This window comes from Acanthochromis polyacanthus, chromosome 18 (genome assembly GCF_021347895.1).
Source record: "Acanthochromis polyacanthus isolate Apoly-LR-REF ecotype Palm Island chromosome 18, KAUST_Apoly_ChrSc, whole genome shotgun sequence".
Classification (NCBI taxonomy): domain Eukaryota; kingdom Metazoa; phylum Chordata; class Actinopteri; family Pomacentridae; genus Acanthochromis; species Acanthochromis polyacanthus.
The window spans coordinates 23076675-23103183 of record NC_067130.1 but is presented as its reverse complement, the minus strand read 5'-3'; the positions used below and the strand labels follow the sequence as shown (position 1 = coordinate 23103183).

The window sequence follows — 26509 nt, the reverse complement described above, 5'->3', positions numbered from 1 at the left end:
TACTACAGAGCTCCCTGAATTCAAGTTAGTACATGTAATTTGTATGTGTATGTTAGAATTACATGTATGCATTGCAAATGGGTGCCAATGGGTTTTTGCCACCAAAAATAGTCAATTAAAAATCTCGTCCAACTTTGGGAGCTCATATTTTCCAAACTGAGGTACCTAGAAAGCTCCAGTTTGCTAAGTTATCACACATGCTTGTGTAGAATGGAACCCAGGGGTGTTGGAACACTTCTGTGCAGTATTTCTAGTACTTTTAAGGTCCCAAACCCCACTCGCGAGTAGGTTTTTCTTAATTTTTAGCATTTCTAGCAAGCCCCCATGAGCTGCAGAGTGTAGGGAAACACCTGAGGATGTTTGTGGGGCACTATCTACATGCAGAGGCCTTGTTTACAAACTCACAGCTCTCTGGTATGTCTAGAGACTGAAAATTAACCACTTAAAGATGCAAAAAAAACCCTGGTGAGGCTTTTTATAGCCCAAATTCTGAAAATTTCAGACCCCCACAACTCAAACTATTTGAGCTACAGGCCTACAACTTTGTGTAGAAAGTACTTTTGTAACCATCTAGTGACATGAAAATTTAGGACTAATTTGAAAATGGTGTGGCAACCACCATCTGGTGAAACCACACGGAATGACCCATGTATAATTATCAAAACTGGTTCACCCAGGTGACACATCTGGTATACTTACTGAGGTGCAAATCAAGGTAATTATTATCAATATTCAAGCTATTATGTTCAAGTACAATTTGAGACAATACATTATGGATAACTGAGTTGCAGGTATTGCTCTAAGACAGAAATTTGAGATGCAGTAACTCAAGTTTTCTCCAATAAAACTGGTCAACAACTATGCTGATGATTTGTATGCAGGGAACAGTGAATTAGAATTAGTGGGTTAGAACCTGGTTGTTACAGTTGCCGATGATTAGTGCGTCAGCAAGGACGAGCTGCCCAACCACCATGCCTTGTTCCAGCGGAGGCACAGTTCCCTCCTGCAGCCGATTGCTGGTGACAACAACAGAATTGTTGTCGTTCAGAACGACCACTGGATCTGCCTGTTTCACACAAACAAATGGACAGGAGGAGCTGTGAGCCAGGGCTAGCCCAGAGTGTCTGCCAGCTCACAACTCTAAAGAAGGAGACTTCTGCATTCAGCTTGCTGTATGTCCAAAAAGATGACAATTTATAATTTGCATTCTGAATAATAAAGTAGCCAAAAGCACTTAGCAGTATTACATTTGGAGAGTTGGTTACCTCAATGAAAGCTGCCACTTCTTGTAGAACCAGGTTCCATTCCAATTGATCCTCTGTGTTGAATCGCTGTGTGTAGTCTTCGATTTCCTCAGATAACTCCTACAGCGACAGACAGGAAGGAAGCACTAGTATGAGACATTTAAAAACACAAACACTTATGTCAGAGAAATGAAAAGATTTTGTTCGAATTAGGTCGTCAAAATTGCATAAAGGAGGCTAATTAGGGCTCTTGTTCTTAACAGAGAAACTAGAAGCTGGGCTTAAGTTTTGATGTTTGTTATGCTGGTGCATTAGTTTAAGGCTAATAGTTCCATTTGTCCAGGCTCATAGTACAAGACTTTGAAAATCTTAGCAGATTTTGAAATTGGGTTGTAACACACACATAAGGAAAACTTCTCAGATGTCATTCTCTTTAATCTCAGGCACATCACAAGATATAAAATAATGGCTCATCACAGGATGAGATATTTTCAAAATTATGGTGCCATAGGAAGTAATCATGGAGCAGTGCACCACTATAAATGTTGTCATGGGGACGTAGATGTATAAAAAATGAAGACTGTACTGCAACAACTTGCTGTAAGGTTAATAAGATTATCGTTGTAAATAAATAAAAACAAAACGCTAAACAAGTCTGACTAAGAAAATAGTTGAGAAGATGAGGTCAGCAAGACGTTTCTCTATCAGCAAAAACTGAACGAGAGAGAAACTATCAGCTCACTTTCACTGCAAGTTCTGGAATATTTAGCATTGCTGGGCAACAGCAACCACTGCTCTTAGCACTTTCGAGATACTCGTAAATATTCACATTTACTCATAAAAGGGTGGTTCTAATGAGTCTGTGAGTAATTCCACAGGTTTCAGACTGGATCTGTAAACTATTTGATTCCAAAATAATCTGAGCAGAACATTAGGTCAGACTAAGATGCCATGGCAGATTTCTCCTTAGATTGCTGAAAGGGGTAAGACAGCAGTTTAAGCCCAGTTCTATACAAAAAGAAAACACCAAAATATAAGCAAATGCTACACAACTTCTGTTTTTCCCTTAGCCTTGGAGAAGTTTCCGAATCATAAAATGAGAACTCATATTCCAGAGAGAGAGCAGCATGAGCTCTTGATAACCAGACTTTCAAAAGGATTGACCTTTGATATTTTATTTACTTTATACTTGTTAATACACGGTGCAAATAAAAAGTTAGCACACTAAAATGGAGCATCACTAACAAGGATCAAGGATATTTGACTAGCTCCTATCCCTGTTTGTCCTGTTTCACCCTGTCCACCCTTTGTTTCCCCTTCACATCATTGAGGTGTAGCACTGCGCTCCCTGGCTTTTATTAGGGAATTCTAATAAAGAATATCAGCTTAGCTCTCAGGGAGGGCTGGTGATGGTCACACACATGCACTAAATATTAAATTAAAGCTGCAAGCAGCGTTGGTCGGGTCCTCGACTGGCCCGACTGGCCTGACTGGCCAACGCGGTTCCACCAGGTGCTGCTAAAACTGAGAGTGTAACTTTTCAGCAAGATTGGACCACATACAAGTTAATTAGACAGCAGTTCCTGTTTCATGGTGAGAAATCCAAAATGGCCACCAGGTGTCACATGGATGTGATTAGGGCCGGACTCTAACACTTGTAAAATTTGATGCAGCTTGGACCACATACAGGCTAGTTAGACAGCACTTCCTGTTTCGTGGCGAGGCATTCAAAATGGCCGCCAGGTGGCACTATTACTGTCAGTGTATATCGGCCTATGTATGTGACTGTGAACGGACTCTGATGACACTTGTAAAATTTGAGACAGATTGGAGAATGTACAGGCTAGTTAGACAGCACTTCCTGTTTCGTGGCGAGACATTCAAAATGCCCACATTCCATGGGTCGCCATTTCCACGCCCTCAGGTTTTTGCGGAGCGTTTTGATAACTTTCGATCACCCATGACTAGAGTACATCCTGGCCAAATTCGAGCTCTCTCGGTGTTGGTGGATTTGAGTTTATAGCTTTTGAAAATGTCCAAAAATGACAAAAATGTCCGAAGTATGCATCATCTGTCAAAATGGCCATATTCCGTGGGATGCCATAGCCACGCCCTCAGACTTTTGCGAAGAGTTTTGATAACTTTTGATCACTCATGACTGGTGTACAGCCGGACCAAATTTCAGCTCTGTAGGGGTTACACTGTTTGAGTTAATAATTTTTGAAGATGTCCAAGAATGACAAAATATGAATCATATTTCAAAATGGCCGCATTCCGTGGGTCGCCATTTCTACGCCCTCAGACTTTTGTGGAACGTTTTGATAACTTTTGATCACCCATGACTGGAGTACATCCAGGCCAAATTTCAGCTCTCTCGGGGTTACGCTGTTTGAGTTTATAGATTTTGAAAAGTGTCCAAAAATTGCACAAAATTGTCCAAAATATGATTCATAATTCAAAATGGCCGACTGCCTGTGGGATTATGGGTAATGGTCCAGGAGGCTTTTTTGTGTGTCTTGATGAGTTAGATATGCATACCGAATTTCGTGGCTCTAAGTGAAAGGCTGTCTGGGGGCTGAATTTTCTTAATTTTCTAGGGGGCGCTGTTGAGCCATTTTGGCATGCACGTGTGCCATTCCCCACAAATAAATTTTCGCAGGTCCTGATGTGTGTGGTGATTTTGATGCATTTTCATGTATGATAAGGGCGTCAAAAAGGCAGATTTCCCGGACGATAAAATAAAAAATAAAAAACCCTAGGGTTTCAATAGGGTCTTCGCACCGTTAAAGAGAGAGAGCTGAAATTTGGCCTGGATGTACTTCAGTCATGGGTGATCAAACGTTATCAAAACGCTCCACAAAAACCTGAGGGCGTGGAAACTGCGAACCATGGAATGCGGCCATTTTGAATGTCTCGCCACGAAACAGGAAGTGCTGTCTAACTAGCCTGTACATTCTCCAAACTGCTTGAAACTTTACATGTGTGATCAGAGTCCAGCCCCAATCATATCCATAGATCGATACACACTCCGAGTCATAGCGCCACCTGGCGGCCATTTTGAATGCCTCACCACGAAACAGGAAGTGCTGTCTAACTAGCCTGTACATGCTCCAATCTGTCTCAAATTTTACAAGTGTCATCAGAGTCCGTTCACAGTCACATACATAGGCCGATATACACTGACAGTAATAGTGCCACCTGGCGGCCATTTTGAATGCCTCGCCACGAAACAGGAAGTGCTGTCTACTAGCCTGTATGTGGTCCAAGCTGCATCAAATTTTACAAGTGTTATCAGAGTCCGGCCCTAATCACATCCATGTGACACCTGGTGGCCATTTTGGATTTCTCACCATGAAACAGGAACTGCTGTCTAATTAACCTGTATGTGGTCCAATCTTGCTGAAATTTTACACTCTCAGTTTTAGCAGCACCTGGTGGAACCGCGTTGGCCAGTCGGGCCAGCCGAGCCGCTCGTACGAGAGGACCCGTCCAACGCTGCTTGCAGCTTTAATTAACAAGTATAATTGTGGTATTAACCGAAGCTCAAGTTCAGTTTGCTGCTTCCAGGTGTTTGCATAAGTCTTTGCTTTGAGTTTATTAAATACCTGCAGCATCAAACAGCAGGCCATCTCCAAAGAGTGTTAGAATCATTTTCGCACATGGAGCAACAATTTTTAACTTCATTAACTACTTAAAGTAATAAATAATCCATGGCATTAAGACGGGGTCTATCAGGATCCTAAAAGTTACACTGTGTGCTTTTTGTCACTTCAGACAAGTGAGCTGTCACACACAGACAGACAGTTTATCAGCTGCAGGTAAATCATTTGTAATATAGCAGCCATCCTCACTGTCCAATTCTGTCACAAGGAACATGAATGGAAAAACTGACTGAATATCTGAATATCAGAATGCCATAGCTATGTTACATACTCAATGTCTTAAAAAGGTTTAAGTAAAGATGGCTTGAGGAAAGATGAACTAAATGACATATCTTTTTTGCATTAAGTACAGTGCGAGTTGGGCAAAGTCTGTCAGATTACTTTGACTGGTGTACAGATGCATCCACATCCTCACTGAAATCAATACTACCAATGCTGCAGTATGATAAATCAAAAAGGTTGCTTCCATACCTTCACCAAAACTTTGACTAGGTCCATCTTGTTCAGCAGTAAACAGACAACTATGTAGCGAGCATAATATCGAAGCTTCTTCACTACTAATTCAGGCCTGATAAAAGAAAAAAGACAGCATGAAAGTCAAAGAAATTCTCACAAAGCATCGTCACAATTAAACCATGATTCAGTAAGTCAGCTGGTAACATGTGATGGTTCATTTTTTCATCTGAAGATCCCAATTAGCATGCTTGTCATTTTTACGTACATTAGATGAATACATGTGTACTCTGTCGACTGAGGGAAATGGCATTTACCTCATTTTTAGAACTCAAGAAATCCTTAAATAACTAAGTGTCCAAACTTTTTTATTAAATACTACATAGGGATTGACTGATTATCAGCCTGGTCGTAGTTATACCACTGGTTACATGTTATGACAAATAGCCTGTAAACAGTGAAGAATATATCTTTACAAGTTTTCTTTAAAAAACATATATAAATATATGTAAAACAGAAACAAAGTTTGATGTAAGAGCTTGTACTCATCTACATTTTGACACCATGGTCTGTTTTCAAATTTACCTGTCCTCTTTGTTGACCTGAAAGTAGTAGGACCGCTGGCGGATGGCTGAGTAGAACGAAAAGGCCTCATTCAGGTAACTTGTTTCTGAGGTACGAAGGCTGTCATGGATAGATTTATTAGATACAGTTGTGCTCATAATTTACATACTCTGGCAGAATTTATGATTTCTTGGTCATTTTTTAGAGAATATGAATGATAACACAAAAACTTTTCTTTCACGCATGGTAAGTGGTTGGGTGAAGCCATTTGTTATCAAACAACTGTATTTACTCTTTTTTAAATCATATTGACAACAGAAACTACTCAAATGACCCTGATCAAAAGTTTACATACCCCAGTTCTTAATACCGTGTATTCCCCCCTTTAACATCGATGACAGCTTGAAGTCTTTTGTGGTAGTTGTAGATGAGGGTCTTTATTTTGTCAGGTGGCAAAGCTGCCTATTCTTCTTGGCAAAAAGTCTCCAGCTCCTGTAAATTCTTGGGCTGTCTAGCATGAACTACATGTTTGAGATCTCGCCAGAGTGGCTCAATGATATTGAGGTCAGGAGACTGAGATGGCCACTCCAGAACTTTTACTTTATTCTGTTGTAGCCACTGACAGGTAGACTTGGCCTTGTGCTTTGGATCGTTGTCATGTTGGAACGTCCAAGTATGTCTCATGCGCAGCTTCCGGGCTGATGAGTGCAAGTTTTCCTCCAGTATTTTCTGATAACATGCAGCATTCATCTTGCCATCAATTTTTACCAAGTTCCCTGTGCCTCTGTAGCTCACACATCCCCAAAACATCAGCGATCCACCTCTGTGATTCACAGTAGGGATTGTGTACTTCTCATTATAGGCCTTGTTTACTCCTCTCCAAATGTAGTGTTTATGATTGTGGCCAAAAAGTTCAATTTTGGTCTCGTCACTCCAAATGACTTTGTTCCAGAAGTTTTGAGGCTTGTCTCTGTGCTGTTTGGCATATTGTAAGCGGGATGCTTTGTGGCATTTGCGTAGTAATGGCTTTCTTCTGGCGACTTGACCATGGAGCCCATTTTTGTTCAAGTGCCTCCTTATTGTGCATCTTGAAACAGCCACCTCAGTTTTTTTCAGAGACTCCTGTATTTCAGCTGAAGTTATTTGTGGGTTTTTCTTTGCATCCTGAGCAATTTTTCTGGCAGCTGTGGCTGAAATTTTTGTTGGTCTACCTGACAGTGGTTTGGTTTCAACAGAACCCCTCAGTTTCCACTTCTTAATTAATGCCTGAACACTGCTGATAGGCATTTTCAGATCCTTGGATATCTTTTTATATCCCTTTCTATTGTGTATTGAACTGTGTCAGCTACCGTAGAAGAAGAGACGAGGGGCATTACGGGTGCACACACGAGTTGGTTGTTGTGGCCGAATAGCCTCGTGAAGCTGTACTAGGATGTTGGTGCAGAAATAAAGCATGAGTTCGGCTGACTGGAGTTTATTTCATTAGCACAAGTAAAGGCAAGACATAACACTTTCCTGTTTTATAAAATTCAATTACCTTTTCCCACAGATCCTTTGACAATTCTTTTGCTTTCCCCATGATTTAGAAGCCAGAAATGTCAGTGCAGCACTGGACGAAAGATGAAGGGTCTGTCAAGAGCCCAGAAACTCACTGACCTTTGATACACACACACTGATTACAAGAAAATAGATCACAGGTGAGGATGGTTACCTTTAGTAGCCATTCAAACCAGTTTGTGTCAACTTGTGTGCCTGTTATCAGGCCAAACCTCCAGGGTATGTAAACTTTTGATCAGGGCCATTTGGGCACTTTGTGTTATGATTATAATTTAAAAGAATAAACACAGTTGTTGGATAATAAATAACTATAGCACAACACTAACCATGAGTGAAAGAAAGGTTTTTGTGTGATCATTCATATTCTCTGAAAAATGGCCAAGAAATCATAAATTCTGCCAGGGTAAACTTATGAGCACAACTATAGACAGATACTTACAAAAAACAAGGAGACAAAACAGGAAAAACAGTAACCACATTAACATTACCTTTATTAAATAACATTAATGAAATTAAAGGATTATGGAGAAATGTTGTTGATAATTAGCTCATTATCACATTAAGCTGGTTAGCATGTGCCATATCTATCATCCTTCTCGCTCCCACTGACTATTTGACAGTGGTGAGACAGTGATATCAGCTGGAGTGTGGTTCAGACAAAGTGTGACTTACTAGTAGTGGTAGTAAAGCTGCCCAATTTTGGATGCAACTTCACCAATCTGCCATCTCTTCAAGCCATACCGACTGTCCAGAACCTGCCTGTCAATAAATATTGAAATGCAATACTGAGCACTAGACAATAATCAAATCAAACCACTGTGAGTGACAACAGCATCTGACAAACTACACTGTAAAAGTCATTACTGTTTCAATGTCAACCTATCTTTGCGTGAATAAACTACGAAACATACACTATAATATAATTTGGCTTGATTTAGATTCACATGCCTCATATTTCATGCGAATGTAGCAATATTTTTGTTTACAAAGAAACAGAGCTGTAGTCTGAACTACAACAGACAGGAATCCCATAAAATTCATTATTGAATCACCAAACTGCTGAAACAAATTGCAAACCTACATTTTATTGAACCACCATACTTTAAACATAGCACTCTTGATTTATCGATTGACACTTAGTAAACACTGTGAATTAACAGGAAGGGATGGAAATAACCTGTGCTGTTGCTGGAATTTCCACAGCTTCGTGTAGACATCGAAGGTCCTCCCAAAGTAGGACTGCCACTGCTTGTGTCCATACTGAGGAAGGTCTCTGCAGCATTAATAAAGACATGAGAAATAAAGAAAGACAACACACAAAAAACTCAATTGAGTGCTTTCAGTATTCCAAATATCAACTACAATTGACCCCAAAACCTTCTGGTAGGTTTGAAAAGCATGACCATTTTAAAAAAATGTAAAAACATAATCATTGGGCTTTCAACTTTCCCACACGGTCCTTTAACTTAATCATGTGAGACATGCAGATCTGTTCAGAAAATTAACCAAACCTTAGTCCGACTCACCGGATGTAGAGAAAAAATAACAGCAACCTTCGGGCAGCAGAATACCACACTGAAAATGAAACTGCAGTCAGGCTGTTCTGCTTGTTTTTGTAGTGAATTATCCTTTCTAATCACAGTCCTCATCTCACTGCATGGGAATGTTGCATCACGAGGTCACTTCCGGGTCGAGAGGGAGATGGCAGCATAGAGCGAGGTCTCTCGGCATCAGAGTGTTATTTTGCCCCATAAGAATATATGAAGAAATAATACAGGACAATAAGAGAATAAACAGGGGGCGGAGATGTCTTCTAAGCAGAAAAGCAGAAAACTGGGCCAAAATACAGAGAACAACAACGAAATGCAGCAACACGAGGGTGCCAAAGTTAACATATCTGCCGCTCGCCCAGTGGCGGCTGGCCCATAGGGGACGCTGGGGCTCCGCCCCACCAGCTGTGGAGGGGATTTTTTTTTAATTATTATTATTATTATTATTATTAATCAGCTTCAGTTTTACTTAATAGTATGTGTGTGCCTACATGTATTTTAAATCATTTAAACAACATTAACACCAACCGACAACCGAATTTCCGCCGAACTACAGTATGTCATTCTCCCACGGGGCGCTCGGCAAAGTGCCCCTGACCTGCAGCTAAATAGCCAATCAGGTTATGGTTGCTAGGGGAAAATTACTGATAATTGGCCTATCGGCGTCACCAAATTTAACGCCGATGGGGCGCTGGAAATGTCGCCCCAACTGCTACGTAAAAAGCGTGAATGTTTATGATCACTAGAGCTACTTGAGGAGCCAGCGATAGTTTTTTTCCGTAGTGCGACTCCCAGACTCCGTCCTACATCGGGAGGAAAAGAGGAGGGAGAAGATTCTTGTATAAATAAAACCTAGAGAAAGACAAACACATGCACACAGAAAAATAGACACACAGGAACAGAGACTCACAGAGGAACAGAGACACACAGGAGCAGACACACGGGAGCAGAGACAGAGTGTCTTTTAAGTTTATTTTACATTTAATGGGCAGTATGTAATAATAATATAGTTGTGGGTTGGTTGGTTGGTTCTCAGTTCTTTGTTACATTTTTATAGGAAATGTTCTCTTTCATTCTCTCTTCAAAAATAACTCAACCCACATTGATAGCATAACGTCTAATATGTCTGTAAATTGTTACTTCTTCTGTGAAACTGGAAACTGAAATTAAATTATTATTGTGGACCTGTAGTCATTTTCCGACTGTTCATTTGAATGCTTATGCTAGATTAGGCAGGGAAATCTGTTGGCACACCAGCCCCATCAAGATTTTTCTTCACCAGCCGCCACTGCGCTAGCCTGAATGATGCTGAAATGGACAGAAGGGAAGGACCCGTGAATCTGACTCTTATCCTCAGAGAAACACGTGATTTCAGGCAAGAGAACAAGCAGCCAATGGAAGATATAAGACTGAGATTACTAAAACGAGAATTTTAGAGACCGAAGAAAGGCTACAAAACGCAGAGGAGGTGATGGCAGAAATGATAAAGCTACAAGAACAGCTACACGCTAAGCTAACAGATAAGGAAGGGCGCTTGAGGAGGGAGAATGTACGGATATACGGGGTGCCTGAGGGCACAGAGGGTGAAGCCAGAGAGATTACTCCTTTAGTGGAGAAACTACTTACAGAAAACTTCGATATCCCGGCTACGATGGAGCTACAGATTGAGAGGGCCCACCACGCGTTGGCACCACGGCCACCGGTAGGAGCACAACCTAGATCGATCCTCGTCAAGTTTCTCTGCTTAAGAGGAAGGAAGAGGTGATTAAATTGGGGTGGCAGAGAAAGGGCTTCACCTGGAATAACTCTAATCTACCTCGATGATGACTACGCGCCTGATATTATGGTGAGACGGCGGGCCTACGCGGAAACACGGAAAGTCCTAAAGGAAAATAACATCACATTCCAGACTTGGTATCCAGCTCGGATGAGAGTCTTTCACGCAGAGGGAACCAGAGTATATGAAACAGCAGAGGAGGCTATAGCGGACCTGGCAAAATGAGGCATACCGGTAAAGGTGGTCACTCAACCGGGTTCGCTCCGAGAAAGAGTGCAGCGGTGGATGTGGCAGCCGACGAGGACGCAGCGTACACCCAGGGAGAGTGGCGGTGGACCGGGCTACAAAGAAAAGCTGCAAGTATTCCGACGGGAACAGATTGAAAACACGGGATAAATGACATTAAAATGCTATGGGCTAGGTAAACAACTTTTGGTTTGAAAAATGTTATCTTGAATTTGACGACATAACGAGTAATAATGTGAGAGCCGAGACAGAGAATGTCTTTTTTCCGTTCCATATGACTGTCATCACAGCAGAGGGCCCTCCTGCCCAACGGGTTAACGGAGGCTATTCCTTAGTGTTTAGGGGAGTAAGTGATCGGGCATTACGGTTTGAAGCCTTTGAAGTTGTTTATTCTTCTTATGTTCAGAAGGTTAAGAGTGTTGGGTTAAACTGTTTATATATTGTTGGTTTATGGGGGAGCAAATATTGTGGACCAAGAGAGGAAGCTTAAAGGTGCTTTACATCAGATGAGAGGGAATAATGTGCAAGGTGAGCCAGTGAAGATTATATCACTTAATGTGAATGGAGTCTTGAACCCAATTAAAAGAAGCAAGATCCTGTCGAAACTGAAAAAAGAGAAGGCACATGTGGCTCACATGAGTGACGCTGAGCATGTAAAACTGAAAAGAATGGGTTTTAAACGTGTTTTTTTTCCTCACATAAATCAGGCCATAGGAGAGGGGTGGCTACCCTTATACTAAACACACTGAACTATGAACATATATCAGAGACAAAGGATAATAACAGAAGATTTGTTAATATTACCGGGTGAATAGAAGGCAGGCGCCGAAGTAACTTTGTTGAATGTTTACGTACCACCAGGAAGTGATTGGTTGTTTTATAGACGTATATTTGACTTAATGGTTAACTCCAAGGGGGTCGTCATATGTGGGGGAGACTTTAATATTAGGTTAAACCCCGCACTGGATTCATCAAGAACAGTTGTTCAAGATAAACCCTTAATTAGAAAAGTGAATGCAATGATGAAGGAATTGGGTATCATGGATGTTTGGAGGGACCGACACCCAGATAGTAAGGATTATACTCACTTTTCGTTTCCACAGTCAGTTTACTCCAGGCTAGACTATTTTTTTATTTTTAATACAGACAAGTTTAAAATTAAGGATAGCAATATAACTGCAATTGACTTGTCTGATCACAGTCTAATATCCCTGAACCCGTTTTTAAACAGGAAAAGTAAAAGATCAAATTGGAAACTTAATTCAAATATTTTAAATGACCCCAAAATAGTGGAGAAACTAAACGGAGAAATTAATGAATACTTTGACTTTAACGATACAGGGGAAATATCGCCAATAATGCTGTGGGATACTTTCAAGGCAGTATTAAGAGGAAAGATAATTTCCCTAATTACTCATCTAAAGAAATTAAAAAGGCAGAAATTAGCGGATTTACAGGGGCATTTAAAACAGTTCTAGTTTGCTGAGAGTAAAAAAAAAAAATAGACCCTGAATTAAGACAGAAGATCAAAAAAGTACAAGGTGAAATTAACGACATTTACACACAAGAAACACAGCAAAGATTAATTTTCCTTAGGCAAAAGACATAAGTTGCGTAAACAGCAAGTGGCAAGTACAATCTATAAAATAAAGAATCCCAAAACAAAAGTGATTGAATGTGAAATCAACAGAATACAAGAAAGTTTTGAAACCTATTACAGAGAGTTGTACTCACAACCTCTAGCTTCTGATGAATCCGCAATAGACACTTTCTTAAAAACTTTGAAACTACCAGCACTTACCCACATGCAGAATGAACACTTAATACGACCAATATCAGCTCAAGAGTTAAACATAGCTATTACTAAATTAAAGGCCAGAAAGTCCCCAGGCTCAGATGGCTTTACCACTGAGTGGTACAAATATTTAAGGCACAATTGTCTCCATTATTACTGAATACTTTTAACTGGGTCTTACAAAGCGGAGAAATACCACCTTCTTGGAGGGAGGCGATTATCTCAACTATTCCCAAAGAGGACAAAGATAAACTAGAGTGTGGTAACTACCGTCCTGTCAGTGTTCTTAATGTATTAAAAACACAGGTTATGATGTTAAATGGCTCTGTTTCAAAAAAATCTGCAGGACAAATATAGCCTTAAATGGGGAGTCAATGAATTGAAATATTTAGGAATCACGTTAGAGAGATATTTCAAATTTATTAAAAGCTAATTATGGGCCTATATCTTTAAAGATCAAGTCGGATATTCAAAGGTGGAGCCTTATCCCTTACCTGGGCCTGAGTTCAAGAATAAGTGCCATTAAAATGAATTCTCTCCCCAGGTTACTGTACTTATTTCGCACTCTACCAGTAGAGGTAAAAGAGGATCAATTTAAGGAGTGGGACAAGTGGATCTCTCGCTTTATCTGGCAAGGAAAGAGACCCAGGATAAAATTTAGTGTTTTGCAGTTAAGGAAAGAAAAGGGAGGGATATCTCTTCCATGTTTAAAGTACTATTATTATGCTTCTCAGTTAATTCCATTGATTCATTGGTTTAATACGGAGTACAAGGCAAGATGGAAAGAACTTGAACGTAGTTTTGCAATTAACTATCCCTTACAAGCCATGATAGCGGATAAAGGACTGGTAGTTATAACTGTAGAGGTAGGAAACCTATGGATAAATCAGACTTTTAAAATATGCAGAAGGTAGTCAACTTGTGTGGAATTCAGGAAATGTTAAAACTTTTCAGATGGTGCGCCTACGATACAGATTTCATGCCCAACAAAGATGATAAGAGATTTGAGTCATGGATAAAGGATTAACAACATATCTTTCATTCACTAGTGGGGGGCATTGCGGAGTTTTAATTTTCTTCAGGAAAAACATGGACTGGAGCAGAATGATTTTTTTAGATATCTTCAATTGCGCCATTACTTTAATCAAGAGTGTACATTTAATGATCTATTAAAGGACAATGATCTCAGCTTACAAAGCACCACCTAAAAAAACCCCATCAATTTCTAAGCTCTGCAATGCCCTTCTAAATGCAAAAGATGAGGACACACTTAATATTAAAGCAAAGTGGGAAAAAGAAGCAGGAATGAGATTGACAAAGGAGACACGGGAAGAAGTTTGCTCATTTCAGTGGTCCTCAACAAGTTCAGTGGACTGGAGGGAGCACTGTTGGAAAAACATTATGAGATACTTTAAAACATCATATCAAGAACAATACAGGGATAACAACCAGTCATGTTGGAGACAGTGTGGCTCAAGAACAGCAAATCATTTCATGTTTTTTGGGATTGTCCTAAACTAGGCTTGTACTGGAAAGGCATTCATAAAACATTACTTGAGATATTTAAAATCCATTCCTTTAAGTTTTGAAAATCTGTATCTGGGTCACATTACTGGCTTAACAAGGAGGAGTGATACAAAACTGTTGCAGGCTCTATTAGCAGCAAGTAAGAAGTCTGTTACGAAGAAATGGTTAAAACCAGAGCCTCCTGTATTAGATGAATGGTATGGATTAATATTAGAAATTTTCAGAATGGAGAAGTTAACATACTCCTTGAGGACACAAAGGGTAATATTTTACATTGTTTGGAACAAGCGGATTAAGTTTATAAAGCCTCTCCATGAAGATTTTGTATGACTCACAAACTCACGAATGCTCCTTCTTACCTTGGTTATGTTGTGATTTATAATGACAAGCCCCCCTGTTTTATGTGTTCAGGAATTCTCTTTTATTGTATATAGTTTTAAAGGAAATAATTAATTTGTGGACTAAAAGTCTTCTACAGAGGCTATAACAAAATGGGTTGGAATTCTTGAAAGTACATGCAGGAGACGAAGAGACTGTCAAAGCGGAGTGGACTCGTGGACAATACGGAATGGAGCACTCATTCTCTCTGTAAACCAAAAAACCTGAAAAGGCCCAAGTGGAAAATATATGTTCATGCCCATTTTGTTTGTCCACTATGGAGCCATAATGCTGACAGTAAATTTTGACATTGAAAAATGTTGAATTGAAAGCAAAAATACAAACATTGAAGTTTCAATCTTACTGACAGTGTTTTCGCGTGAGGGGCGGGGGCTTATGGCACGAGAACGAGCTTCTTGGTTTTGAGGAAAGGGGACAGGAGGAGATTGTCCTGTGCTGGCTAACGCCATTTTCGTTTGACTAAGCATGGATCAGAGGCGGATCAGGGGCGGATTGAACGTTATGTCATTCGCATGGGTGGGAGTGAAAAATTTGGTTTTTACTGAAGTTTGCGGCCGGGGTCCAGGGGCCGCTGACGAAAAAATCATATACTAAAGCTATGAAATGCCTTTTCCTTGTATTTTCTGGGATATACTTACAGTTACTAAAGTTGTTTCCAGTGGTGAGTTGTTAGAATGAGTATAAAAAAATGTACAACATTCACTGAACTCTCTTCAGTGTCTTTGCCTCTTGCTGAAGAACTGAAAGATGCTTTGCTGGCCAGCCTTTCTTTTCAGCTGCTGGTGTCTGTCTGTTTCACTTTGCTCCTTGTGTGCTTCCTGTTCAGGAAGGCAAACTACAAAATGGTTTGGCTCCCACACCTCTTTGGGCAATGTTCGGCCAAAAATGCACAAGTCTGGATCTTGGCATCAACCAAGGAGTCCACTTTTGACAGAGGACAATGCACTGGAGATGCAGCTGGAAGGGTTGATGTGTGTTTCAGGGCGTCGAGCCTCTCCACATGGACAGTTTCAATACTGTGGCTCGCAATCGACTTCTTCCCATTGTTCCTGCAGGCAATCTTCTTTGAACACAGATTACACCATGCTGCACTCGGTTCTACACATTTTCGAAGCCACATATGGAACGGGCGATCCTTCTTGTCTGTCTCATCAAGTCATTCATTTCTCCACTTATTCTTCTTCAACTCCGCATCGATTTCACAAGCTCTAGTTGTCTCAGTAAGCTGAAGAAACATGTTTGTATCGTATACACACGTGTGCAAAGCAAAAGATGGCGGCTCATCGCAATTGTAGACTGACCGGAAGTGCTGTAAAATGCTGGAAAGCGGTACATGCATTTATGCATACCTGCCAACTTTTGAAACCTGAAAAGCCTAGTAGCCAGCCGGGGTCCAGGGGCCGCAGGCCCCGGTAAGTCCAGGACAAAGTCCTGGTGGGTGGTTCAGGGGGGCGAAGCCCCCCGACACCAAATGATTTTTAGCATTAAATCAACTTAGAATGTGGCTAAGAATCATGTTTCCATGTTACTTAAACTGTCAATTCATAAATGCTGATGGAAAAGATCAAGGACAAACTTCATAATATATAGCCTTTCAGAATGTTCCTTTAATTTGACAGGTACTAAACTCAAAATATCACAGGCATCCAGATCACATTTTTCAATATTTTGATGGCATTTCTCTTGTTGTAGTTGTCTCTTCTTATCAGATGAGTCCAGTCTCAACTCTCTCTTGGCTTTCTTCAGTTGTTCTTTTGAATGGGACACACTGTGGCACTTGTTACCTGAAGCTGCTCAATTAATTAATTTCCTTTAACTTAAAATCTGTGTTACCGACCCGATTCTGCTGGCCGCCGAACTGTGGTTGGGCAGCCTCGGGTAGCGCTAGCGCGCTAGCGCTAAAACTTATCTTTAAGTTTTTTATTGTATTGTTATCATCGTGGTGCATTTCGCTCTGCCTCCGTTTTCACGCTCGTGTCTGCAACACACACACACAGCTGCAGCGCTCCTCCTCACGTCACACACACACATACTCTCTCTCTCTCACCCACACACACCGTAACCTGCCTCGGTTAAAGGACAGCAGGCTCGGCCTGCAACAGCTGCATCATACGCATTTTTTACGTGTTTTCCATGATGAGGGTGTGTGCATGAAGCGCAGAATGATTGATCTGAAGAATTTAGTGTGTGTTTGGTTTAATTCGAACAGTGTCAATGGTCCACTGCGAAAAAATCCGTATTTTGATTAATAAAACCGTAACCCGGAGTGGGATCATGAAAACCGTAATCATTATGGCAAAACTGGAGTAGTTGGCAGGTATGATTTACGTATGTCGCAAAACGAAAGTTATCGAGTCTGTTAAAGTATTTGTTTTATGACGCTCTTACTCACTGTATTCAGAGAGGCTTTTATTTTGAAGTCACACTATACAGGAAATGATGTAGGTTCACTGACAAAAACTTGTTCCTGGCGCGTAGAGCCAATGTTGTTGTTCACAGTCCTGCCACGGAGTTACTTTGCTCTCCAAAAATAAATATGTCCAGAGAAGAGACTAAAGAGCACCTGCGAGAGTCCTGGTTATTCTACGCCCCTCAACAGGTTATGGGCCCAGGCACCCAGCAAGGTACCCACACTCGGCAAGGTATCCAGACACCACGGCACCGAGTCAGACAGGCAAAGTTGAACCGACGGACCGAGGCTGCTGCAGAAGGTGTGCAAGGGCGGATTTGAGCCGAATAAAATAACCAGACGCAGAGGTAAAGCAAACGTGAAGCATTACACGGAGCTTGGCATGGACTTTGAGCAAGTTATGTGACAGCATATTTGAAGAAAGAAGCGCGATGTATTACGCAGGCTACTAAGCTAATCAAGCAAAGCTAAAATGAAGTTTGGGCGCCAGAGAAAATAAAAATGGCGGCTCGTGCTGCAGGAACTCTGTCCCCGCAACTGTTCTTTGATGGATCAGAGGAGAAGTATGACCTTTGGGAAACAAGGTTTTTGGGACATTTACACATATTAAACCTGAAAGAGACTATTTTGAATGCACCAGCTGGTGAAGAACAAATAGTAGCAGACAGGAAAAAGAACCCAGATTGCTATGCTGAGTTAATAAGGCTAATCGATGATAAGAGCTTGTCATTGATCAGACATGAGGCTCAATACGACGGCAGAAAGGCATTGAAAATATTGAGAGAGCATTACTCAGGGAAAAGTAAACCTCGTATCATAAACCTGTACACGTCTCTGACAAAGCTTAGAAAAGCAAACAACGAGTCAACTACGGACTACATCATAAGAGCAGAAAACGTGATTATAGCTCTTCGTGATGCCGGTGAAACGCTCAGTGATGGTTTGATCATAGCCATGCTTCTTGGTGGTCTACCAGATGCCTACAAACCACTAGCAGTACATGTAACACAAAATGAGGATAATGTTACATTTGCTGACTTTAAAAGAAGATTGAGAATTTATGAAGAATCTGAGAAAATGAGCACACGTGAGACCACTGATAATGTGATGAAAACTGATGCAAAGCAGGAGAGAGGTGTTCACAGAAAGTACACCAGCAACCCTGGAAAAAATGATGATACTAACATTACATGTTTTAAATGCGGATTAAAAGGACATAGAGCAAGAAAATGTCTCCGAAAAGTGTGGTGCAACAACTGTAAGAGCAACACACATCATGAATCCCTGTGCAAGAAGAAAGATAAACAGGACAATGCAAGGAAAGTCACAGATGAAGATGCAAATGACTTCCTTTTCAAAGCCGCACAAACAAAAGGAAATGGTCCAACCCCCAAAGTGAAAATGAAGGGCATTATGGTTGATGCTGGAGCGACATCCCACATCGTAAATGACAAAGATGTTTACGAGCTTTGATGACACTTTCCAACCAGAGACTCATTCAGTGGAGCTTGCTGATGGGACGCGTTGCAGTGGAATGGCACAAGGCAGAGGAACAGTGATGATACGCCTACTGGACAGCGACGGACGTGAACAGAGAGCACAACTGAGGGAGGCTTTGTACATGCCATCTTATCCCCACGACATCTTTTCAGTGTCAAGAGCTACTGGTGGAGGAGCAACAGTAACCTTCAAGCGAGGAGACAGTCACATAGTCACCAAAGATGGTAAAAGATTCGACATTCATGAATATGAAAAGCTGTATTACCTACCTACTGTTGATTATGCTGACCAGTGTAAAGTGTACCATGATGTACAAACCTGGCATGAGATTCTTGGGCATTGTAATTTTGATGAAGTGATCAAACTACAAAGTGTGGTAAAAGGTATGAACTTTAAGGGAAATGCAGTGAAGCCAGATGAAATGTGTGAAATTTGTACACAAGGAAAGTTTACTCAAACGAGGAATAGGGAACCAGACGTAAAAGCAAAGAAACCATTAGAGCTTATTCATACTGATCTAGCAGGCCCAATGAAAACTACAAGTATAGAAGGATACAAGTATGCCCAGTCATTTACTGATGATTACTCAGGGGCTATACTAGTATATTTTCTTAAGTCAAAAAGCGATGCAGTTCTCGCTACAGAAAAGTTTTTAGCTGATGTAGCACCCTATGGGGAAGTAAAATGTGTACGTTCAGACAACGGCACTGAGTTCACAAGTAAAGATTTTCAGATGTTGTTAACAAAGAATAAAATCAGACATGAAACATCTGCACCTTATTCGCCACACCAAAATGGCACCGCAGAGCGAGGTTGGCGAACACTTTATGATATGGCAAGATGTTTACTGTTAGAGAGCAAGTTACCAGACTCAGTGTGGAACTATGCTATTCAAACAGCTGCACATATTAGGAACAGATGTTACAACAGGCGAACAAAGAAAACAGCATATGAGTCACTGACAGGAAAACTACCAAATGTATCCCAAATGCAAAAGTTTGGATCAACATGTTTTAGCTACAAACATGAAAAAGGTAAACTAGACTCTAGATGCGAACAAGGCATTTTTGTAGGCTACGATAAAAACAGCCCAGCCTTTCTGGTTTACTATCCTAAAATAGAGAAGGTCCAAAAGCATAGGTTGGTGAAATTCACAGCTAAAGCAAGTAAAGAAAAAGAGACACAAACGGCAGAGTCATTTGAAGGATTTGACAATACAATCAGAGACAGTGAGTTTCGTGATACAAAAGACAAAGATGAGAGAGCTCAAGCCGAAAACTTTGCAGAAAACAGTTCTCAGACTTTAAATGAACAAGTAGGAGCTGAGTCAGTAGAAGCTAATGCTGAAACTGTAAAGAGGAGAAATCCACCCAGAACAAAACAAAAACCAGTATATTTACAAGATTTTGAGACAGAGGACTCAATAGACAAATTACAAACTTGTGTGGATTTTTGTTACCGAGCAGTGTGTGACATACCAAAGACTTATGATGAAGCAGTGACATCATCCAAGTCAAGACAGTGGAAAAGCGCCATGGACGAGGAGATGCATTCACTGGAGGAGAATGAGACTTTTCAGCTAACCCAATTACCACCAAGTAAACAAGTACTGGGAGGACGATGGGTCTATGCAGTTAAAGTGGACATAGATGGTTCGAACAAGTACAAGGCAAGATTTGTAGCCAAAGGATACAACCAGAAGTCCGGAACAGACTATGATGAGACATTCTCACCCACAGCTGACATGACAAGTGTCAGAGTTGTCATGCAGAAAGCAGTGCAGGAGGATCTGATCCTGCATCAGATGGACGTCAAGACAGCGTATCTTCACGCACCCATTGACTGTGAGATCTACATAGAGCAACCTCAAGGTTATGAGAAAAGGTCAAAAACAGGTGAAAAACTGGTATGTAGATTGAAGAAGTCTTTGTATGGACTCAAGCAGTCAGGGAGAAACTGGAATGCAGTATTACACTCATACTTATGTGAAAATGGTTTTGTGCAAAATAGTGCAGATCATTGTGTGTATACTAAGGAACAACATGGTGAAAAGGTAATCCTCATTGTATGGGTAGATGACCTTATTCTAGCTGCTAATAATGAAAAAGCAATGTTTAATGTAAAGAGAATGCGATTCAAAATGAAAGACTTAGAAATACTTAAACATTTCTTAGGAATCGATTTTGAACAAACAAATGGACAGGTCAAAATGTCACAAGAGAGATATGTTAAAAAGATATTAGAAAGGTTTGAAATGCAAAACTGCAAACCGAGAGGAACTCCTTGTGAACCAAAACTTGATTACACAGAAAGTGCAGAAAAGTTGAAACAACCAAGACAGTACAGAGAAGCGGTGGGAAGTTTAATTTACTTGTCCACATGCACTAGACCTGACATTAATTTTATTGTCAGTAAACTATCTCAAAACTTCAGTGAACCTACTATGGAACATTGGAATACAGTAAAGCATGTATTTCGATATCTTAAAGGTACAGCTGAACAAGGACTGTATTTCAAAAAGAACACAGCAGAAAAACTTGGTCTAAAAATTTACTGTGATGCAAGTTGGGCATCAAATGAGATGGACAGACGAAGTACATCAGGATATTGTGCCAGTCTAAGTAATGAAAGTTCACTTATTTCATGGAAAACAAGGAAACAACAGACAGTAGCGCTTTCTACCTGTGAAGCAGAATATATTGCTTTAGCTTCAGCTATGCAGGAGTGTCTTTATTTAGAGCAGCTACTTCAAGGACTTGACAGCTACGAATATACAAAAACCAAAGTGTACGAAGACAATCAAGGTACAATCGCACTAACAAAGAATCCTGTTAACAGACAGAGATGTAAACACATTGATGTGAAGTACCATTTCATCAGAGGTGTTGTGACTACTGGACGGGTCATTTTGGAATATTGTCCAACTGATAAAATGATTGCTGATGTGTTGACAAAGCCAGCTACTAGACAAAAGTTGAGAGATTTCAGAGAAAAATTGTTTGGCAATTAGAAAATGTTTATGCAACGAGATTGCTATTATGTAATGTGTTACCCAGTGAGCTAACAGCGAGTGGGGGTGTTAAAGTATTTGTTTTATGACGCTCTTACTCATTGTATTCAGAGAGGCTTTTATTTTGAAGTCACACTATACAGGAAATGATGTAGGTTCACTGACAAAAACTTGTTCCTGGCGCGTAGAGCCAATGTTGTTGTTCACAGTCCTGCCACGGAGTTACTTTGCTCTCCAAAAATAAATATGTCCAGAGAAGAGACTAAAGAGCACCTGCGAGAGTCCTGGTTATTCTACGCCCCTCAACAGAGTCGCACATCATATACTACGTTTTGAAGTGGAGTGTAAAAAAAAAACAAAAAAAAAAAACAAAAAGGACATTTGGTTTTATGGAAATTCCGTAAAATTACGGCAATCCCCCACCCATGCATTCGGTCGTTTGACCTAAGGGCCGGTCCGCATGTGGGCCGGTACGCTGGTATTTATTAAATAATTTTGATTATTGGGCACCCGACGCCCGTATCGCATCGGGTTAAGCAGGTGATCTTGTATAGGGGCTGGAATCCGACGCAGCGGCCCAGGTTCGATTCCGACCTGCGGCCCTTTGCTGCATGTCATCCCCCAACTTTTCGCCCCATCTCCTGTCACTCTTCACTGCGACTATCACAAAAAAAGGCAAAAAAAAATAATAATTTTATTATTTTTTATTTGTTAAGCTGCCAAAATATTCAAATATGATTTATATTCTTCCATCTGCATATTATATTTTTTTCCCCGATGATCCTAATGTGTGTTTCACAGGTAAAATGTTTGAAAAATGATTTTTTTATGGTCGGGGGGGGGCGATTGCACAGGTGGGCTGGTCTGGTCCAAAAAGTCCCGGCCGAATTTGACTCCCAACCCGGTGTTCAAGATTAACTGGTGTTCCGATCAACTGGTGATATTCAGTGAGCGAGGCAGCTGTTACAACGGCAACACATAGCATAGGTGATTGTACCGATGCCTGTTCAAAACACACAGACGTCAAAAAACTGTTCCAAAATGTTCTTGTTGTCAGCTTTAACGTTGTCGTTATTGCTCTGTTTTGACTCACGGCGGAGTCAAAACAGAGCAATAATGACACGGAGCGGAAATGTCGCTTCGCTGCTGCAGAGTGTGACGATCTACATCAGATTAACTGGTGACAGTCTGTGGCCTCAGTCAGACAGAAACAGCAAGAGAAGTTCTAATACCGTTTTCAAAGCTTACTGTGATAAACCAGTTTGACCTGAGTTGTTCTACTTTTAAACAGATTGTAAGTAAAACAATGACATCATATAAACCATCTGACCACATTCTAACCTGAGATTTCACATTCCAGCCTTCAGAACGTCGATATGCTTCATCTATTTTTCCCCGTTATTCAGGATTTATTTATTTTACTGGGGCATTGCAAGTTAATCAACATTGTATTCCATAGAATCAATGCATTGTAAATTAAATGCATTGACTTTATAGAACACAAAATTAAAGGTATTTTTTTTATTTCTAAAGACCTGGAACAATAATGGAGACGAGGATATTTATTCTACAAAACCTTAACGAGCCCACCCTTGAACTATATAGCTAGCTGCTGTACAAACAAGATCTCACAACTCAAGACGTGAAACAATAAAATAAGAATGAATAAAAACAGACCAAATAAGATCATCTTGCTGAATTGTTCTACCATAAGTTCCATCTGCAGATTCCCTCTCAGACTAAAAACTGCCTCTTCACTGAACACCTTTACACTTATATATACTTATGACTACCAATAGCTGTGAATAGATGTTTTTTTCCCCTTTTTATTAGCTTTATTTGACAGGTAAGTAGAGAGACGGACGGAAATGTAGGGAGAAAACCTACAGCAAAAAGCCGTGAGCTGGAGTTGAACCTGGGCCACTGTGTCGGGTTTATCTTCCTGTTTATAGAGCTCCTCTTCAGTCACCTGAGCTAATGCCCCAGTATACAGTGCCTTGTGAAAGTATTCGGCCCCCTTGAACTTTTCAACCCTTCGCCACATTTCAGGCTTCAAACATAAAGATATCAAATTTAAATTTTTTGTCAAGAATCAACAACAATTGGGACACAATCGTGAAGTGGAATGAAATTTATTGGATATTTTATACTTTTTTAACAAATAAAAAACTGAAAAGTGGGGCGTGCAATATTATTCGGCCCCTTTACTTTCAGTGCAGCAAACTCACTGCAGAAGTTCAGTGAGGATCTCTGAATGATCCAATGTTGTCCTAAATGACTGATGATGATAAACAGAATCCACCTGTGTGTAATCAAGTCTCCGTATAAATGCACCTGCTCTGTGATAGTCTCAGGGTTCTGTTTAAAGTGCAGAGAGCATCCTGAAGACCAAGGAACACACCAGGCAGGTCCGAGATACTGTTGTGGAGAAGTTTAAAGCCAGATTTGGATACAAAAAGATTTCCCAAGCTTTAAACATCTCAAGGAGCACTGTGCAAGCAATCATATTGAAATGGAAGGAGTATCAGACCACTGCAAATCTACCAAGACCCGGCCGTCCCTCTAAACTTTCACCTCCAACAAGGAGAAGACTGATCAGAGATGCAGCCAAGAGGCCCATGATCACTCTGGATGAACTGCAGAGATCTACAGCTGAGGTGGGAGAGTCTGTCCATAGGACAACAATCAGTCGTACACTGTACAAATCTGGCCTTTATGGAAGAGTGGCAAGAAGAAAGCCATTTCTCAAAGATATCCATAAAAAGTCTCGTTTGAAGTTTGCCACAGGCCACCTGGGAGACACACCAAACATGTGGAAGAAGGTGCTCTGGTCAGATGAAACCAAAATCAAACTTTTTGGCCACAATGCAAAACGATATGTTTGGCGTAAAAGCAACACAGCTCATCACCCTGAACACACCATCCCCACTGTCAAACATGGTGGTGGCAGCCTCATGGTTTGGGCCTGCTTTTCTTCAGCAGGGACAGGGAAGATGTTTAAAACTGATGGGAAGATGAATGGAGCCAAATACAGGAGCATTCTGGAAGAAAACCTGTTGGAGTCTGCAAAAGACCTGAGACTGGGACGGAGATTTATCTTCCAACAGGACAATGATCCAAAACATAAAGCCAAATCTACAATGGAATGGTTCACAAATAAATGTATCCAGGTGTTAGAATGGCCAAGTCAAAGTCCAGACCTGAATCCAATGGAGAATCTGTGGGCAGAGCTGAAGACTGCCGTTCACAAACGCTCTCCATCCAACCTCACTGAGCTCGAGCTGTTTTCCAAGGAAGAATGGGCAAGAATTTCAGTCTCTCAATGTGCAAAACTGATAGAGACATACCCCAAGCGACTTGCAGCTGTAAATGCAGCAAAAGGTGGCGCTACAAAGTATGAATGCAAGGGGGCCGAATAATATTGCACGCCCCACTTTTCAGGTTTTTAATTTGTTAAAAAAGTTTAAAATATCCAATAAATTTCGTTCCACTTCACGATTGTGTCCCACTTGTTGTTGATTCTTGACAAAAAATTAAAATTTGATATCTTTATGTTTGAAGCCTGAAATGTGGCGAAAGGTTGAAAAGTTCAAGGGGGCCGAATACTTTCACAAGGCACTGTATGTGATATACTGAAAGAAATTGGTGTCTTTTCTCAATGACGTCAGTTTAGAGTAGTATGACAAAGTTCTGCTGCTGGTTTGAACATGAATGTCCTGTGAATGTTGCTAAATTGCTGCATTTCAAATCCAATACCTTAAATACTGCTGAGCTGTTTTGGTTCATTTTTACGTTTGTGTTATTTAAATAAGACAGTGTAGCTACAATGTGATCTAAACCTGCCAATACTGTATCAATATATTAATGTTATACTGCAATACTTTGGCATTCTGTTATCACACGGCTTGGTGAACTTCTTGTTAAATAATGTGTACACCGTGTGCTGGTCTCCTGTCTGCTGTTTTAACAGTAAACAGAGATCGCAGCTCCACTGGTTCCACAGTCTATGTTCCAACCGCGGTGACGTAGTTTTTCTTTCATGTAGCCTGACAGCGCATGACTTTTAAAATGAGAACGCCTCTTATTTCCAGTTATTTTGTCAAGACCGAAATGCATAGAACAGCAGAAATCTCATTTTATAGACGAAGTTGTCCCATTGTTTATTTCCTGGTCAGTAGGTAAGGGGTCCTGAAAAGCCACGCCTACGAAGCATCTGTCTCAGAAACCCTGCTATCACCAGTTGATCGGAACACCAGTTAATCTTGAACACCGGCCCTGGGACTTCGAAAACGCCAGTAACTCTGTTTCTCTTTGTACGTATTAGTATATAATATTTTTCTACACAGAACCTTGTGGCGTTAAAACCACTTTAGGCTTCATATTATGCTAATTTAGCAAACGTGCTAACATTCTCTAAGCTAGCTAATGTAAAAGGGCTTTGACTCGTTTCTACAGACACATTTCCACTTACAGGAGAGATTCTTCATCAACTTAAATATTAATATTATTATTCAATATATTTATTAAATAACTTAAATATTATTTCGCCACAACTTAGCCCCTCCAGAAAAAACGCAGGCAAAAATCCTTGATTCTGCGAGTAAAAAACCTTGATTTTGCGGGCTAAATCCTTGATTATGCATTAGCTAGCTTAGAGAACGTTAGCACGTTTGATAAATTAGCATAATATGAAGCCTAAAGTCATTTTAACGTCACAAGGTTCTGTGTGGAAAAATATTATATACTAATACGTACAAAGAGAAACAGACTTACTGGCGTTTTCGAAGTCCCAGGTCCAGGTGAACTCTTTCTTTT

At 40.6% G+C, this 26509-nt stretch overlaps 1 protein-coding gene across 1 annotated transcript in view; it reads right to left on the bottom strand.

The window, feature by feature from the left end:
- The window catches only part of scai (suppressor of cancer cell invasion), a 72157-nt gene that overhangs the window by 22228 nt on the left and 23420 nt on the right, over positions 1–26509 (bottom strand). Inside the window, 6 exon segments of the mRNA XM_051938957.1 lie at positions 914–1066; positions 1266–1364; positions 5378–5474; positions 5945–6043; positions 8153–8239; positions 8658–8753. Coding sequence (XP_051794917.1) covers positions 914–1066; positions 1266–1364; positions 5378–5474; positions 5945–6043; positions 8153–8239; positions 8658–8753 — 631 coding nt within the window.